Source organism: Malaclemys terrapin, chromosome 7 (assembly GCF_027887155.1).
Source record: "Malaclemys terrapin pileata isolate rMalTer1 chromosome 7, rMalTer1.hap1, whole genome shotgun sequence".
Classification (NCBI taxonomy): Eukaryota; Metazoa; Chordata; order Testudines; family Emydidae; genus Malaclemys; species Malaclemys terrapin.
Genome location: NC_071511.1, coordinates 117,735,197 through 117,753,647, shown reverse-complemented (window position 1 = coordinate 117,753,647; position 18,451 = coordinate 117,735,197). Strand labels below are relative to the sequence as shown.

Below are 18,451 nucleotides of genomic sequence, written 5' to 3'. Positions count from 1 at the left end.
AACAAAAAGTGTTTTTTCAGACATGTTATTAATAATGTCAGTATTTAAAATGCAAAGGTTAGACTGATAAGTAGAAGGAAATTGTTTTGCTTAAGAAGGGTTACTGGCATCTGCTTCTCCTCTGACACCGGTTTAACTCAGAAACAGCCCCCATATTGTTATAGAACAATGATGCTATATAGCTGAAGAACTGGCTTATCCTGTGTAAAGCCCAAGAACTGGGGTTTGATATTGTATGAACCGAATTAATCTCTGGTTAACTCCATTGACTTCAACATTCCAAATTCTTCCCTCACCCCTCAAATGAAGTTCTAAGAGCTCGACTCATGCCACAAAATGAGGATTCAAATCAAGATTTTGGACATCCCCCTGTCTGTGGTTGTTCGATACGGAGACTTAGTTTGGTCCATTACAAAGGTAGGAATCATTTTCAAAATTCAGAACAAAAGATCAGTAATGAGTATGCAAGTTGCACAAATTCACACTGTGCTGGTTACTTACATAAAGCATGTTGCATTGTTTCTGCTCAACACAGGCTATTTGAAATTAGTGCATAGTCAGGATTGAAATTCACTTTTCTTGAGAATTCACAGTACTAAACCTTGAGTACTAGGAAGTTCTTAGAATGAAAACATGAAAGTATAAGAAACATGGTCAAATCAAAGTTCACTTTCAAATTCAAATGAGGACAGAAATATTTCATGCTGCAGGCTCTATTCTGTGGAAAGAGAAAATTCAGTGGTGCCAATTTGACATTTCATTAATGAAGTCTATTAAAGGGGTCCCGATGATATAGGGATCACTGTAAAAGTCCAGGTAGGTTTCTTTATTGCTCAGGTAACCCATACCATTGATAATCAGGGATCATGGGGGATAATACTTTCTCCAGTGAGCATCTCATGTGATTCTGGCTGCCAGCAGAAGTCAGTCTGAAAGTTTTTCTGCTCTTCTCTCTACCCACAAAGTCAAACGCAACTAACAACAAATAACACAAACACACATCCACAAGTGTAGCCTCCTTGTAGGCTTTATGAGTCACTTCTCAAACAGCGTTCCAACACCACCTCATTGCTGAGCTGCTACTGTGGGTCCGTGATTAAAATTATTGGACAACTGAAATTGCACATATGCTCCGGCGGGGTTGGGATTCACTGCTATTATATTTGAATTGGTTACACAGGATGAAATTCACCCGTGAACAGAGGAGAAGAAAAAGACCACTGTGCCTGCCATGTAAGTCCCACAGAACAGGCTTTCCATTGGCTCTCTGCAAAAAAGCACAACCTTATTCAGTAGTTTACATTGAGTCATATGCTGTACCTTTACTGAGCAGTGCTTATTTCCCATATCTTATCCCATGCATTCATGGCCATGCATCTCTTTAAATATTTTCCCCAGTGACAAAAGGAATTTAAATATTTAAAAGAGTTGGGCATCACATAGAGCTGAGCACAATAAAAGGGAGACTTTTTTTTCTCCCAATGCTCCTCCCAGGCCCCAATTCTCCAGCTTCGGCTCCCTCCCTGCTGCATTATTATTCATTATTATAGGGGTGCCTAAGGACGCCTGTCCAGGATCAGATCCACTTGTTGTACAGTCAGTCCATGAGGAGACCCATCTCTGCCCAGAGGACATTAAGGTGGGTTGCAGGGGATTGATGAGAGAGTGGGGGAAGGAGGAGCTGAGAGACAAGCAAGCAAGTTTTTGTATATTAAGCATAGATCTCTGCTCACCATCCACCTAGCCAGCTCCTCATTTCCCTCTCCACCTGCTTCTTTCCCATGGCTCTTGGTAGGGGCCACCTGCTTGCTGACTCCCCCTAACTGTGTGGGCCCTTTGCCCTGCACAAACCTGTGCCCTCCAATTGTCTCTACAGCTCTCTCTGGGAGACCCACCTCTCCTTTACATCTCCCAGCTCCTTCCCCGTGGTGTGGTTCCCCCAGCCCTCCCATGCACTCCAGCTCCCCTCCCACTGCACAGGAGCAAAACCCACCCCACTCGCATTTCCCCATACACTCCCTCTCCCCCCATATCCAGTCCTGATTATTTGAAATATTTTGCAGTGAGGGAATTGATATGGTCTGAAAATCACTTTCCCATGTCACAGGAATAGGCTTGAGAACAGGAAGCAGAAAAGGAAGGGTCAGGAAGGAAGGGGTGCAGGGTCAGGAAGGATCAGGGAATCAGCATCAGAAGGGAAGGGGTGAGATCAGGGATTGGGAATGGGTAGCTGGGTAGGGACTAGCAAGGTCAGGGAAAACTCCAATATGACCCTGGATCCAACTTCAATACAAACATGCTCCAAGCAGTTGGTGGCCCCTTAGAAACTGGCTGCTCCCACAGTGGCCTCTAAGGTAGTTGGTCCTAGAAGCATCTTACTGAGACACGCGGCTGCTGTCTCAAAGTCTGATCTCCGACCACTGCCTATGTAGCTGAGCCTCGGAGACAACAGGGGATCTCCCAGGTCAAGAGACATGAAGTTAACTGGTGTGAATGGGGAACTGGGGATAGGGAGTTGAAGAAGAAAAAAGAGAAAAGAAAACAGGAAAGAGAGAGAAACTACAGAATAAAGTAGATCTGCTAGCATCTGTACCAGGGCATAGCATGAGGGGCAGAGGGCGTCAATTAGTTATCTATCACCACCACAGGGAAATTACCCTGTTACATTGATGTATAGTCCCAAGGAGAGTAGCAGAAACACCATCAGTTGGTATATTTAAACTAGAAGGGACCATGCACTAAATGGACAGGACTAGGGAACAATCCTGCAGCAATGGCATAGAAAGTTGAACTAGACAGACTTTTCCAAGCCCAATTCTATAATTCGAAGCAGAAATCGTGAGGGGGGGGTGTTAATCCCACAGTATAATGGATCCTGCTTATTGTGAACTTTGATATGGCAAAGCTCTATTTGTAGTCAAAGTCCCATATTGTTTCATTGCCATGCAGTGTACGAACTGTAGCTCTGATTACAGTGCAAACAAACCTGCACTTACCCAGGAGGTAATGCACATCTCAAAAAAAGCTAGTTCTGATGGGATTGGCAGGCCAAAGAGATTCAGATGAACGCTTGACCGTTTGGATTCCAATCCAAATAGAACAAAAACTCTGGGCCTTTTGCCTATCACTGCTTACAAGTCAGCTTTAACATTCCTACTAAAAGGTCTTCAGTTGTTCCCAGCAGATTTTAAAAGAACAATTTTCACAACAACAAAAATCAATCCTGTTTACTCTCACTGAGGTTTGGCTTTCGACACGTGAAACTTACTGGTGTAAAACAAGAAGATCTGATTTACAGAAAGAATTCTATTAACTAGCCAATTATATTTAAGTGGCTTCGTAAGCAGAACAGCTGAGATTGTCAAAGCTGCCCATAGAAACTGGCAAACAACCCCGGTAGGCAACTTTCAAAATAGCCTATGGGAATAATTTAATACGGGCACTTTAACAATAGACAGTAACGTATCATTCTTCTATCCTGAGATAAGTTGGTGGGGGGGAAAAACTGTGTATAATAGCCTGGATATATCTGATAGACACAATGTCCTAGATTTAGTGCTTTTTGTTAGGAAGTATCACTTTTATCCTTTCCATGATTTTCATTAACTTTCAGAACTGATGGTTTCCTCCACCCCCAAGGAGCAAATATCTTAATTTTATTTGTTCCCTTGATTTGTACTCTGTGCCCTAAGATCTAAGCACACATGCAAACCAAAATACATCTGAGACTTTTAGACTGACAGCACAACTAAAATGCTCCCTGCCCATCAGAACTGATCACATTCTCCCCCTCAACACATCCCTCCACAAAAGCCTGTGAAAGCCTTGCAGAATGCTCTGAAAGCCAGCACTCTCAGGCTGTATCAGACCAAGGATGAAGAAAGCAAGTTCCAGAGTTGAGAAGAATTCAGGGGAAACATCTTCCCAGCTGCCACTTTCCACAAGCCGCTGTTCACTCAAGCACCAGCACTGAATTCACATCTTTAAGATAGCCCATTAAGAGATTTATAGGTCAAACACAACTCCCCGAATTAATCAACTCCTAATGATAGCAGAAATACATACAGTACACAGCACAGCAGGGCCGGGAGAGAGAAAATGGTCACACACTACCTCAGCTGCTTCTGAGCAGACAGGTCCAAACAGGGCCGAAACGTTCTCCGTCTGAACCTGATTGATGAAAGCATTGACGGACTTCTTGGCATCACAGCCGCAATCAGCATAAACAAAATCCAAGGTGTAGTTACCCAGGTAAGATGGGTCTGAATTGACTTTATCAATGGCAATCTGGATAGCTGAGCCCAGCTTTTGGGCACTAAGTGGGTGGGAAGCATTCCAAGGCGCTTGAAATGCCACAATAAGCGTAGACGTTTCCAGTCCACGATCGAAAGCATTAGCAAAGACCACAGCAATAAGTGTTATTACGGTAGCGTCGTGGATAGGAATCAAATTCAGAATGAGCCTCAGTATATAACAAGGACCCATTCCGAGATCCATGCTGTCCCTTAACTAGCAGCACATCAGCAATTTGGAAGATTTCACTTTCCTCCTGCTCTTAGTGCTACTTATACTATTGGCTCTAATCACAGCACCAGCTCCTTTGCCTGTGACATGATTTTAATTAAACAATGCTAATTAACTGAACCCTTACTCTCCAGAGCATTTTGCAATCTATCCTTTCAGTAGGATCTTTACTTTGGACTTAGTGCTACAAGTCAAGTCTGTTCAAATATTTGACAGCTTTCCGTTCATTGCATTTAAGAACATAACATAAAAACGGCCATCCTGGGTCAGACCAATGGTCCATCTAGCCCAGTAACCTGTCTTCCAGTGCCAGGTGCTTTAGAGGGAATGAACAGAATAGGCAATCATTGAGTGATCCATCCCATCTTACTTTCCAAGCGTCTGGCAAACAGAGGTTAAGGACATTCAGAGCATGGGATTGCATCCCTGACCATCCTGGCAAGTAGCCAGTGATGGGCCTATCCTCTGTGAATTTATCTAGTTCTTTTTTTAATCTGTTATAGTTTTGGCCTTCACAATATCCCCTAACAATGAGTTCCACAGGTTGACTGTGCATTGTGTGAAGTACCTCCTTATGTCAAGTATCAGGGGGTAGCCGTGTTAGTCTGTATCCGCAAAAACAACAAGGAGTCTGGTGGCACCTTAAAGACTAACAGATTTATTTGGGCATAAACTTTCATGGGTAAAACACCACTTGTCTTCTTCAGATGCACTCCGTGCATGTTTTAAAAGGGACAGCATGGATCTCAGACTCAGTCCTCGTTATATACTCAGGCTCATTCTGAATTTGATTCCTATCCACAACACTACAGTAAAAACACTTCTTGCTTTCTTTCGCAGTCTGGCCTAGTTAGAAAGAAAACAAATGTGTGTGCCTCACATAATATAATACTGTATGTGAAAGAGAGTGGGACAATACATAACACTATCATCAAGGTGTATACACGCTTACTGAGTAACTGCGCATTGTTACCCCTGTTCTTCATCACCCCTAGTTTGTTGTGTCAGCTGTTGTGTCATGTCAAAGGCAGATTGTACCTTCTTTGAGCAGGAACTCTCTCTTTGGTTTGTGGAACACCTTCCACATCTTTGGGCACTCAATAAGTAATGAAGAATTTTACAAGCAAATTGAGTTGGCTGGGGGCAAAAATGGGGGAGGAGGAAAAATTCTCACAAATTTCCCTCCCTGCCTTCATTTTATGGTCAAAATTTCAACATACATAGACTTTTTCAAGCCGCTCTAGGAATGAATGAACATGCACCATTGGAGAAACCATTTATACCTAAAATGGAAGAGTTTCCATACAACACAGGTGAAACACCCGTGTAATTTGGGCACCCTGGTTTGCTAACAAGAAAACACTTTGTGTGTGTGTATTCTGTGCTAAGAGAGGATGGCAACCAATTTGATAAGTCTGAAGAGTAAAGTTCTTGACCTGAAACAGCTCAAGTGGTTGGGAAGCACAAGCTTCCCCACCTGCCCCAGCAGTGAACTAGAGGGCCCATTTCCAAGCATAAAAGGCTACGCCAGATGAAGCTGCAGACAGCACCTTTTCTTCTCTATGCCCAACACAGTGTGAGGGGGCATTGTGCTGCTGGAGGTTACATTTTTAGGAGGAGATACAAAATTAACATCCCCAAGGCCCAGTGGCCATTTTGCCATTCAGCCCTGTCTCTGCAATTTGACCATGAAAACTTGAAGTGATCAAGAGCCCATAGATACTCAGATATTATGCTGACAGGGGTCACACAAATACCTAGACAGAATGAGTTGCTTCCTTACTTTCATCAGTGCATTCTGCCTGCCCTGCTCTCACATTCTGCATTTCCTTGGCTTTTAACTTTGAGTTCTCTACACTGCAGTCACAAACTCTGGAATGGATATTTAGGTCACTGGACTGGAGTCACGTTACAGCTTTACTTGCTTCAGTGCATGAGACACACTTTTCACGAAACAGCAGATCCTTGTGTCGCAACTCAAGTGGTCATATATGCTTGCACATACTAAGGCTCTCCTTTGCTTGGTTGAGCAACTAATACTATATGGAAACAGATTAGAACTGAAAAAGGAAATCTCTTATTTCAGTACAGGTTCACATAGAAAACTAATCAGGCTCAATCTTGGGAAAACTTCCTCACATAATCCCCAACGCCCTGCAGCAAACTCAGTACAACCTGGGGGCTTCTAACAGTAAATCACTATTCTCACATTGGCCACCAGATGGCAATTAGCAGAACAAAAATACCTACATCATTATAATAACAAACTACAGATATCTGTTCTAGATGTGGCCATAAAACTTCTGAGGAAATAGACAAGGTTGGTTTTGAACCTTGCTAATCCCATTTAAAACCACTCCATTTATTCACTACCCTTTTCCCCCTCCCACTCTATTGTTTTGAACATTGTCCCTTGCATTGCACACATTTGTCAGCCATAGAGTTTGCAGTTATGGGCTTTACCCACTGCTGTTAGAAAAAGATAAGCAGATGAGTTCCACTCAAAACTACAAGGTACAACACACCAAGGATTCTTTTAACAGGTGTATCAGCAAGAGTAAAGCAATGTGTTTCTGTCTTTTTATTCCTTTGCTAATAAAATCTATCTGGCTTCCCAAAAATCATTGCTCTTGTAAGAACAACACATTCTCCTTCAGTCAAACTCCAAAAAGGGACCAGTTTCATCCATGCAATCAATGGAGTTACACCAGCCGTGAATTTGGGCCCAACGTCTATTCTTCGGTTGGTGGCAACTAGATTAATGGGAACCCAGCGTGAAGAAACAGAAATTGCAGAACTTCCAGGGTATGTGGAAAGTCTTTGAAAGATATTTTGGTGACAACAATTGCATCACCACAGAGTATCATCTTGCACATAAGAAGTTCAGAAATCTCAGATTTTTCTCCTAATGAATCAGGCAGGTGGGAATTGTTTAAATCATGTTCGCTGGAATAACTGTCGTTTCAAATACTTTATAAAATCAACCCCTAATAACAATGACTTATAGGTTACCAACCAGGGGAAACATTAATTCCTTGAGTTAGAAATTAATCAATCTCCTTTTTCTTGTCATATGCTTCCCTAGACTGCAGCACTTGCCTAGTATAGCTGAATACAGATTTTTCTATCCAAGAAAATTGTTTCTTTAAAGAAAGCCAGGTAATTTCAGCCCAGGAAGCCTTATTTGCCTGCTCCTTTGCTTCACAACCAGTGAACGTGAACAAATTCTGAATTCATGACTCTTAATGAAATAATTTTAAGGCATCTAAGTCTGGGGCTTAGGTCCCTTAAGTACCTTTGTAAATCCCTCCCTATGTGCCTAAGGATAAGCTTCTAAATCCACATTTAGGCACCTAAGTACAAGGGACATCAGTGAGATTTGCTGACTTTTCCAAGGCTCTCTGAAATCAGTGGGCTCTGAATAAGGTCCCTGGAACTAAAACCCAAGAAGTGCTGGGCACCTGCAACTCTCATAAGGCCATACCTTGAACTTCACAGATTCTACCCAGTCCTTACCCAAGCAAAATCCTGAATGATTCAATATCAAGAGTTTAGCCTACATAAAAAGAAAAGATTACTTCAGTGGCAGTTATAAGCACGTCTCAGGTTTCGGATTCTGGCGAATACTGTAAATACCCTCTGTGTTTATAATGTATACAATTTTGGGTAGTTCTGACAGGTTTCACTGCTCAATCAGTTTTACCATGTTGTGATTTTACTGACATCAGTGGAGCTATTTATCCAGTCCTTAAATCAGAGATGGACCCAAACCAAAGTCTCAGAAGTTTGGATCTTAACTTCAAGAGTAGGCTTGCTTTAGATGGGCCAAGCCTTGATGTCAATGTGTATTACAATGGAGTTTGTTGCAGGTTACTTGGACATTTGTGCAAAAGTTAATGTCCTACACAATTTACAGTGCTAAGACTTAGAAACATTCCAAATGGTCTTTAATCTCTCCTCATCGAAATATTACACGTCAGATATTGCTCTCTTTGAACGCTAGCTTTTTTTTTTATCAGTGAATAGTCCCAAAGTCCAAAGCCACCCCTTGCTTCTACTTTAATTTTCAGTTGAGTGGTCAATAACCAAAGTCCCTTTCAAAAATTGTTGTGCCTGCCCATGCTGGCCATGTCAGATTTCTTTCACATGCTTTATGCTTACAGCAGGGAAAGTTAAATATGCTAAAATATCCAGAACAGTATGGGGCCAAATTCTAAGTGGCACCTAACACTTAGGCGCTCAGCACCTTTTAGGATTTGGTACCTGATCAGTGAGAGTCAAAAGGGTCAAGGCAACACGATCAAGCCACATGTGAACACTCATCAAAAAAGCAGAGATCAGTTAGCTTCAGAGGAATGGCTGAGACTTCTCGGGTAAGCAGTGTTCGTTCTCATTTGGAAGCGGGGCACACTGCAATCTTTACTAACTGCTGTAAAACAGGACCTGAGCACAGCTTTTTGGGGCCGCTTTGCCTATTCACTTTCAGCATTAAGCTGTCCAGGAGGAGATGCCCACACGGTGTTTCTTTGCAATGAACATCCGTGGCTCAAACAGCATCAGGTTTACTGGACTCCAGAGTTAACAGTCTGCATGGTGGCACTGCTGTTTTCACGGGTCACATGGAACACTGGAACCCATGTTACACTGGCTAGTGTTGTGGTGTGGCCTACATTCATTTGATAGAGATTAAGCAGAGTCACCAAAACCTTTCACTACCGGGAGTCCCATCAGAGCCACAGAGACAACACAATACATTTTTCCTTGAGGAAAAAACTAGACAAATTCTGATCTTGGTTATACCAGGATAAGTCCAGGGAAACACCATCTATTTCCTGACTGAAATCAATGGAGTTACTCTGTCACAGTGGTGTAACTAATGCTACGTCTATGCTACAAGCCAAGAGCGTGATTGCCATCTCCAATCGTATACACTAGCATTGCTAGTCAACAGCCAGATCAGAGCAGCACATCCAGGAAGCATACAAAGTGACTGTAAATATTCAAACACATGTGCAGTCTATACGACCTGGGCCGTTTAATGATATGTCTATCTTTTTATGAGACAGCTCTGATGTAGCAACAATATTACTGGTTATAAACTATTGGCACTGAATTAATGTTACTATCAATCCGGCAATTATCGCTTATTTAGGTTGATTAGGGATTAGTCTTTTATTGTTTAATAGCCAATTGCATTTTAACAGATTTCACAAGACTAATAAAGAAAAGGCTAAAGCAATGTGCTTTCTTGCCTATTAAACATACATAGAGGAGCGAGGGATTAAACTTCAGCCCTATGCACCAAGTAGAATCTAAAGGTCGTTACATCTTACCATCTTGGGCTGATTGCACAAGCTCATCAATACAGCTGGTCAGGAATTTGAACAAACATGTTTTTTCATCAAAATATGCTGTTTCATCAAAGCCAAAACATTTTACGGAGACCTACTGATTGCAACACCATTTGCAATGAGAAGGTTTCTGTGGTCCAGGGTGGACTCTTCCGTAACTTCCAGAGACACAGACACAAGCCTGTCTTTCTAATCTGACAACAGTCATTCCACACAATTCCGCTTTGCAAAAGATTTTGAAAGATTTTGTTTTCATTCCAATGTGGAAGTAAAAGTCAAAATCTCAAAAGTCAAAACCAGAGGAGTTGTCCGGCACACAGTTAGAATCATAGAATATCAGGGTTGAAAGGGACCTCAGGCGGTCATCTAGTCCAACCCACTGCTCAAAGCAGGACCAATTCCCAGACAGATTTTTGCTCCAGATCCCTAAATGGCCCCCTCAAGGATTGAACTCACAACCCTGGATTTAGCAGGCCAATGCTCAAACCACTGAGCTATCCCTTCCCCTACACAGCAAGGATGGGACTGGGTCTGGAAGTACTTTCTTTCATAATACACATTTACAGTGAGAGCTCTACAAGATGCATACATAGCCCATCGTCTGTACTACAACTGGATGAATGCTGGAGGACATTCAGTTGACTTTTTAGATGCAGTTTCCTCAGTAGTGCTCTGGCCCCTAGATTCATGCTCCTCTGTCAAACAAGCTATCAAATTTTACAGGCAGAAATTTCACAGAGGGCAAGTTTCAAACTTGCTTCCACAAGTCTTGGACAAATTTTGAATTCTTATGCTTATTTAAATATTCAAGGTGGAATTGGTTCTAATCAGGAAACATAAATAAACCATGTGATTTATATCACCAATCATAACTAGCCAAAGCACGAACATGCAATATTGAATATGTGCAAAGAACTATGTGCAATCAACCCAGAGAGTTACAACAAAATGGCAAAAAAAAACTAATAATTTTGAAGAAATAACCTTTCAAAAATCATTTTCTGCTCAGAGATATTTCACAAGGAGAAATGAAGGGCAAAGCCACTGTGTAAATTATAGGTTACAAGTCATTTGATCAGCTCTAATCAATTGAGTTCAATTCCTCATGGTTCCTACCACTTCAACTTCATTTCATAGTTCAGTGCTCTTACGGGAGAGGCACTCATATTAAGATAAATTCAGTGTTAGATGGCACTTCTCCACTTAAAACTGTGACAGGAACTGGATACTCATACATTAGAGCACAGCTCACAAAATACTATCCTCCAACGGTTTTATTTAAATGTATGACCTAGGGAAATGGTTTCCAAAGGGCCTGATTGGCTTAGAAGCTTAAGTCCCTCTTTTTAAAATGACTTGGGCACATTATAAGTCCCATTGACTTTCAGAGAGACATGGACTCAAAGGCACCTGTGTGTCTCTTTAGGCGCACAAGTCCAGTGCTCATCTGCCATAGGCTAAGTCCGCTAGGCAACAACGTTACTGCTGATCAGCATTCACAAAGCTGCCTAAACCCTCACCCCTACTCACAGCTAAAAGCAGCTCAGAGCCCTACCTGAGCCTAATGCCCTAGAGGCCTTGAGAGATTCTCAAACCAGGCAGGAGAACACAGCAGGACCTGATCCTGTAAATATGCTCTGAGTGCACCTAAGACCTTGCATGTGTCAGACGCTGCAGCAAGAGGGTCAGATGAGGCCATCGACAGATGTGGTGGCTGCCCAACACCGGCACAGAAGGCAGTTGAGAGAAACCTAGAACAAGTGTGAGAGAGGTATCAGGTGCGAGCAGGAGACAGAGAGATGGTTTCAGCTGCTAGTGCACAGGCTAGCTAAGCTCTGACCTGGCTTAGGTACCTAACTCCAGAAGAGGGTTTGCATCTGAGAATCCAGAGCAGAGGGAGGCTCCCATGTCCCTCTCCTTTCCCTGCCATTTCACTCCTGGGTTGAATTAAAGAATTTTGGGGCCCTCTGTACTATGGCAATTGGGAGCCCTCCTGCCTTCCCTGCCCTTGGGGTTGGGATCAGATCCTGCCCCACGGGGCTGGGAGACCCCAGGGAGATTGGGTCATGGAGCAGGTCCTCAAGGAATCAATTTTGAAGCACTTAGAGGAAAGGAAAGTGATCAGGAACAGTCAGCATGGATTCACCCAGGGTAAGTCATGCCTCACTAACCTAATTGCTTTCTATGATGAGATAACTGGCTCTGTGGATGAGGGGAAAGCAGTGGGCATGTTATTCCTTGACCTTAGCAAAGCTTTTGATACGTCTCCCACAGTATTCTTGCTGGCAAGTTAAAGAAGTATGGGCTGAATGAATGGACTATAAGGTGGATAGAAAGCAGGCTAGATCGTCGGGCTCAACAGGTAGTGATCAATGGCTCCATGTCTAGTTGGCAGCCAGTATCAAGCAGAGTGCCCCAAGGGTCGGTCCTGGGGCCAGTTTTGTTCAATATCTTCATTAATGATCTGGAGAATGGCATGGATTGCACCCTCAGCAAGTTTTCAGATGACACTAAACTGGGAGGAGTGGTAGATATGCTGGAGGGTAGGGATAGGATACAGATGGATTTAGACAAATTAGAGGATTGGGCCAAAAGCAATCAGATGAGGTTCAAAAAGGACAAGTGCAGAATTCTGCACTTAGGACGGAAGAATCCCTTGCACTGCTATAGACTAGGGACCAAGTGGCTAGGCAACAGTTTTGCAGAAAAGGACCTAGGGGTTACAGTGGATGAGAACCTGGATAGGAGTCAACAGTGTGCCCTTGTTGCCAAGAAGGCTAACTGCATTTTGGGTTGTATAAGTAGGAGCATTGCCAGCAGAACGAGGGATGTGATCATTCCCCTCTAGTCGGCATTGGTGAGGCCTCATCTGGAGTACTGTGAAATAGAATTTTTTCCTATTTCTATGTCCAGTTTTGGACCCTGCACTACAAGAAGGATGTGGAAAAATTGGAAAGAGTCCAGCAGAGGGCAACAAAAATGATTAGGGGTCTGGAGCACATGACTTATGAGGAGAGGCTGAGGGAACTGGGATTGTTTAGTCTGCAGAAGAGAAGAATGAGGGGGGATTTGATAGCTGATTTCAACTACCTGAAAGGGGGTTCCAAAGAGGATGGATCTAGACTGTTCTCAGTGGTACCAGATGACAGAACAAGGAGTAATGGTCTCAAGTTGCAGTGGGGGAGTTTAGGTTGGCTATTAGGAAAAACTTTTTCACTAGGAGGATGGTGAAGCACTGGAATGGGTTACCTAGGGAGATGGTGGAATCTCCTTCCTTAGAGGTTTTTAAGGTCAGGCTTGACAAAGCCCTGGCTGGGATGATTTAGTTGGGGATTGGTCCTGCTTTGAGCAGGGGGTTGGACTAGATGACCTCCTGAGGTCCCTTCCAACCCAGATATTCTATGCTTACCTTAGGGAGGGTGGAAGGCACTGGGTGGTCTGATCCTTGGGAGGCCTGGGCGGGGGAGGGATGGTTGGAGAGTGAGCCCACCCCACATGCAACCAACAACAGCTCCTGTCCTGCGTGGCTGATCCAGTTCCCTGTTCTAGCCCTTTGGTTCTCACTGCAGCATGCAGGTGGGGCCCTGGCCCTGTGACATCCTCACCCCCGCTTCTTGGGCTCTGGCTTTCCGCCACCCCAGTCATTGGGGGTCCCCCTGAGATGGGGGCCCTGTGCAAGTGCACATTGGTTAATCCAGGCGTGCCTGCCTTTCCTCTCAGCTTGCTGGTTTTTGAGGGTTCCTTCCTTAGGTATCTGTCTGTCCCAATGCATTATATGGGGAGCCTGGGTGCTTAACTTGAGGCTGAGGATCCCCTAGGGGATAGGCATTGCAATGCTGACTGGAGTAATGCCTAAATACCTTTGATGCTCTGGGCCTAAGTGCTTAGGTCACATTTAAAAATGGGACTTAGAAACCTTAGGCACTTCTGAAAATGTTAGATTAGTGTGTCTTAGGTCACTTGTTGAGTGCTTTAGAGGTCAGCTGTTGACCTGAGGACACAAACACGAGCTGTAAGGCAACATTCAATCAGGAGGAATGAAGCCTACGTACAGTACTCTGCTCTGCAGAGTCTCAACCTAGAAGCATTTCAGTGTTTGCAAATATGTCTGTTTAATGCTGCATTCAAAACGGAAACCGGTTGGATAATTGATAACTGTTGAGTTAGTAATTCAACAAAACACTTGCTCCACTCAAGGCCCAACCTATGCGATTAAGGGATGACAAATCCACAGTTCAGAAATGTTTAGACTTCCTGGGCCATGTTAGTAGTGAACTTATCAATGGTGTGGGTTGATCGTAAAACAAGTCTCAGTGGGTGTAAGGTCATAGTGAAGGAACGTAACTTGCATTGATTTAGCCTTCAATGGATATGCAAAGGCCAAAGGAAAAAGGGTTCTGAAGGAAAAGTAATTATCAAGAATGTGTAAGATCAAGTGTGTGTGTGTGTGTGTGTGTGTGTGTGTGTGTGTGTGTGTGTATATCTATAGATATAGATATATAGGAGGGGCATGGACAGACTACTTTATCTTATATCTTTTTGTTAGTACTTTTTCTTCTATGCTCTTCTGTACACCTCACACCTCATATCTATTCAAGGGACACCATCATAGCACCTAATACATCAGCCACACTATCAGAGGCTCGGTCACCTGCACATCTACCAATGTGATATATTCCATCATGTGCCAGCAATGCACCTCTGCCATGTACATTGGCCAAACCGGACAGTCTCTATGCAAAAGAATAAATGGACACAAATCAGACGTCAAGAATTATAATATTCAAAAACCATTCGGAGAACCCTTCAACCTCCCAGGTCACTCAATTACAGATCTCAAAGTCGCAATACTCCAACAAAAAAACCTTCAAAAACAGACTCCAATGAGAAACTGCGGAATTGGAATTAATCTGCAAACTGGACATCATTAAATTAGGCTTGAATAAAGACTGGGAGTGGATGGGTCATTACACAAAGTAAAAACTATTTCCCCATGCTAATTTTTCCCCTACTGTTACTCACACCTTCTTGTCAACTGTTGGAAATGAGCCATCCTGATTATCACTACAAAAGTTTTTTTTCTCCTGCTAATAGCTCACCTAATAGCTCACCTTAATTTATTACTCTTGTTACAGTTGGTATGACAACACCCATTTTTTTCATGTTCTCTGTGTGTGTGTATATATATATTTTCCACTGCATGCATCTGATGAAGTGGGCTGTAGCCCACGAAAGCTTATGCTCAAATAAATGTGTTAGTCTCTAAGGGGCCACAAGGACTCCTGTTCTTTTTACCTCCAAGTAAAATACTCTCAGTCCAGGTCCTCAGCCGGTGTAAATCAGTATACAGCCGCTCTAACGAAGTTGATGGAGCTACACCAATTTACACTGGCTGAAGATCCAGACAGCTAATTGCTGTGCACACCCCTGAAATACCATATTACTCTGTCAGTTGCACACGGGGCGATAAGAGGCAAAGTAGTGTTAAGTTACGCTATTATGCCACCACTGAATTTGGCCATAGACTGACAAGATTAACATATATGCATCCGAAGAAGTGGGTTGTAGCCCACGAAAGGTTATGCTCTAATAAATTTGTTAGTCTCTAAGGTGCCACAAGTACTCCTGTTTTTTGATACTACAGTGAGTGCAATTACATGAGAGAACTACCTATGTTGGGCAACAGTTGCTCAACTTTTAGGAGAAGCCTCTCTAAAGTCTATCGTGGTATTCTGGATTAAGACTACCCAAGGCCTTAACGAAAAGGGTCAATATTGGTTCACTGATTCACATTTAAATAAAAAGCAACAGAGGGTCCTGTGGCACCTTTGAGACTAACAGAAGTATTGGGAGCATAAGCTTTCGTGGGTAAGAACCTCACTTCTTCAGATGCAAGGCATTCTGATACATTTAAATAAATAAATTTAAAAAAGACAGACAGATGCACAAGACTGCAGCCAGGCCTGAATCAACATGCAAACTGTACTATCGTAATTTGTAACCCTTCAAAACACTCTGCTACAGTAATGGCTTAACACCTTACACACAACATTGTTGTTTCTAGAGCCAGCCCCAAAGTCACTGACTGAGTGGGACCTCTGCTTGAGTAAGGACTCGGGATTTGGCCCTTAGTGTTTCAGACTATTAGAGGTAAATCCTGAACTCAGTTCTTGGCTCAGGTAACCAAACCGGGCTCTGACAAATGCTCGGACATGGTGGTAGGCCCGTTCCCCAGGCTCTGAAGCAGTTACACCGAGGATCTATCTATCTAAAGTACGTAATGACCACCCGTCACCATAATATCTGAGCACCTTCCCATCTTTAATATAGGTATCCTCACAGCACCCCTGGTAGGTAGGGCAGTGCTATTATCCCATTTTACAGGGAATCTATGGTAAACCAGGGAATTGAACTCAGGTGTCACTGGACCAGGCTAGCACCCTAACCATTGAACTGTGCTTCCTATCTACAATCCAGTGACGGATGTGACCCACTTACATAGCACCCATGCTGGTGGGGAGAGATAAGGATCTCCACAAATCAGTAAGTCCTTGGACCCTACCATGGCACCTCTATTCCTTGTGCATTGCTGCATTAGGAGTCCCTAGGGACCGAACTCCCTGCCAAAGTGCACTACTCCATTGATTAGCAAAACTGTACAGGTTCCACTGCAAAGGGAATCTATACCTCTGCTCAGGCAGGGGCAGGATTTGCCCCTCCCTGTAATGTCTTAGAAAGGCTATTCTCTAATGAGGTAGTAAAGGGGTAGGGTATTATAATCTGGTTGCCCATCACACGCACATAAGAGTCTCCCATTCTGAATCAAGCCACTCTTGCTACATATCCCAAGCACTCAAAACAAATGAAAGCCCTATTAAAGCGCGAAGCACTTAGCTTTCTCTGGGCTGGTGTTAGCTTTTCAAGGCGTGCTCTTCCTTTGTAAAGCCATTGGGTAAGAATTGTATGTTTACCCTTTTGTTTAAATTGACATTTCTAACTGGCTGAAATTACTGCTCATATTTAATCAGGGACAATTACTGCCTTTGAACCTGTTGCAATGCCGGTTCAAAGGTTACCGAGGAGCGCTGTCACCTGTTTATTAAAGCAGCACTGGTGATGATTTCAGATACAATCCTGCCACAGGAACAGTCTGTGAAAATAACAAGCCTTATGCATCCACTTGGAGCTGAACTGCAACCTGAGTAGGACATAAACCTTGCACAAGATATCGTGTCCCTCTCTTAGGAAAAGGTAAGCTCTGTAACATTCTTTCTCCTGGTCGGAAAATGGTGCTTTTAAATTCCTTTATGGAAGAATTTTAAAGGGATATTAAAATGGTAACAGCCCCCCATTCTCCCATGCAAACGCAAAGCTCCCATAACAACCCACAATATATGTTGTTAAAGGCAAGAGCTGAGTGATTACTGGGGGGTTTAGATTTCTGAGGGTTTATGAGATGAGTAGTGCTGAGGTCAGAAGAAGCATACAAGCCAATCACAGTAATACTACATGCCGGAGGAAGAGCTATCAAATAAGCTTCCTCTTACTGGGTTCCTAGGTGCCATAATGGAAATAAATAATAATCCCTCCTCATTAAAAACTTTTGAGAGAATATAATACACTGTAGGGTGCCTTTTCAAACTGACAGGAAGCTGTGTTTCTGCACCATGACAGAAACACAGCTTCCTGCAATAAATACTTAGCTTTTGTAGGGCACTGTGTCAAACTCTTTGAGTTCTTCATATTCAAAGTATCATTCCCCCTCTGCTTACTGGGGATAAACAGAGGGACAAAAATGACATGTTTTGCCAAAAATCAACTAGGAAATGAGAGGCAGGGGTGGAAAGAACTTGGGTCTCCTGACTCCTAGCCCACTGCATCACACTGCCAGCTTTGAGCAATGGAATTATTGATTTCAATAGCAAAACAAAGTCCTTGTGCCTGTCTGTTTGTATACATAGACTGCAGTGACAAGGGCTATATGCGAGACCCATTTTGATCTTTTTTTTTAAATAGAAAAGAATGGATTTACACAACATGTGGTTTTTCCACCACATTGGGAATGCAAACGATTGACAGGGCAGGGGAATTATTTAAGCTTTTTATTTCCGAGAGAGGAGACAGGGCTAAATCGACCTCTTCTCTCACACACCTCAGATCATCAGCACACTCACTAAAACTTAGGAAAGTCCTACTCCAGATCTGGAATCACCTCCAAACACAGGTGTGGTAACAGTACAGAGTGAACTGTGGACTAAGCAAGTATTTCTTTTTGGTTTATTTGCACATTTTGCTATTTGCTTTAGCTAAATAGGTAACTTTGCCACCTTTGGACAATTGCCCTGTTTCCTTGTGTAAAAGCTCATCCTAACCGCTCCTCCATCACAAACACTTCCATTGAGGGAATGCAGTCAATTACACAGCTGTTCTCAGAACATATACAATATGTGCCACTGATTTGAATTACTTACCATCTGTACTTACACCCATGGGTATTTTTTCCATTTTAAGTCCATTAAGAAGGCAAGAGACTGAGATTTGTGCGCTTGTGCTTCTGGTCCACTTTGTCCCTTTGA

General features: G+C 43.0%; 2 protein-coding genes across 3 annotated transcripts in view; one reads left to right on the top strand and one right to left on the bottom strand.

The window, feature by feature from the left end:
- The window catches only part of LOC128841153 (guanylate cyclase 2G-like), a 61,519-nt gene extending 43,099 nt beyond the window's left edge, over nucleotides 1-18,420 (bottom strand). Inside the window, exon 1 of the mRNA XM_054035923.1 lies at nucleotides 18,347-18,420. Within this exon, the coding sequence (XP_053891898.1) occupies nucleotides 18,347-18,349 (3 nt within the window). The 5' untranslated portion in view covers nucleotides 18,350-18,420. The remainder of the gene's footprint in view (nucleotides 1-18,346) is intronic.
- Nucleotides 16,964-18,451, top strand: part of ACSL5 (acyl-CoA synthetase long chain family member 5) — a 38,762-nt gene continuing 37,274 nt past the window's right edge. For both annotated transcript variants that reach the window (XM_054035921.1, XM_054035922.1), the window contains exon 1: nucleotides 16,964-17,126. The gene's annotated coding sequence lies outside the window, so the exon portion shown is untranslated. The remainder of the gene's footprint in view (nucleotides 17,127-18,451) is intronic.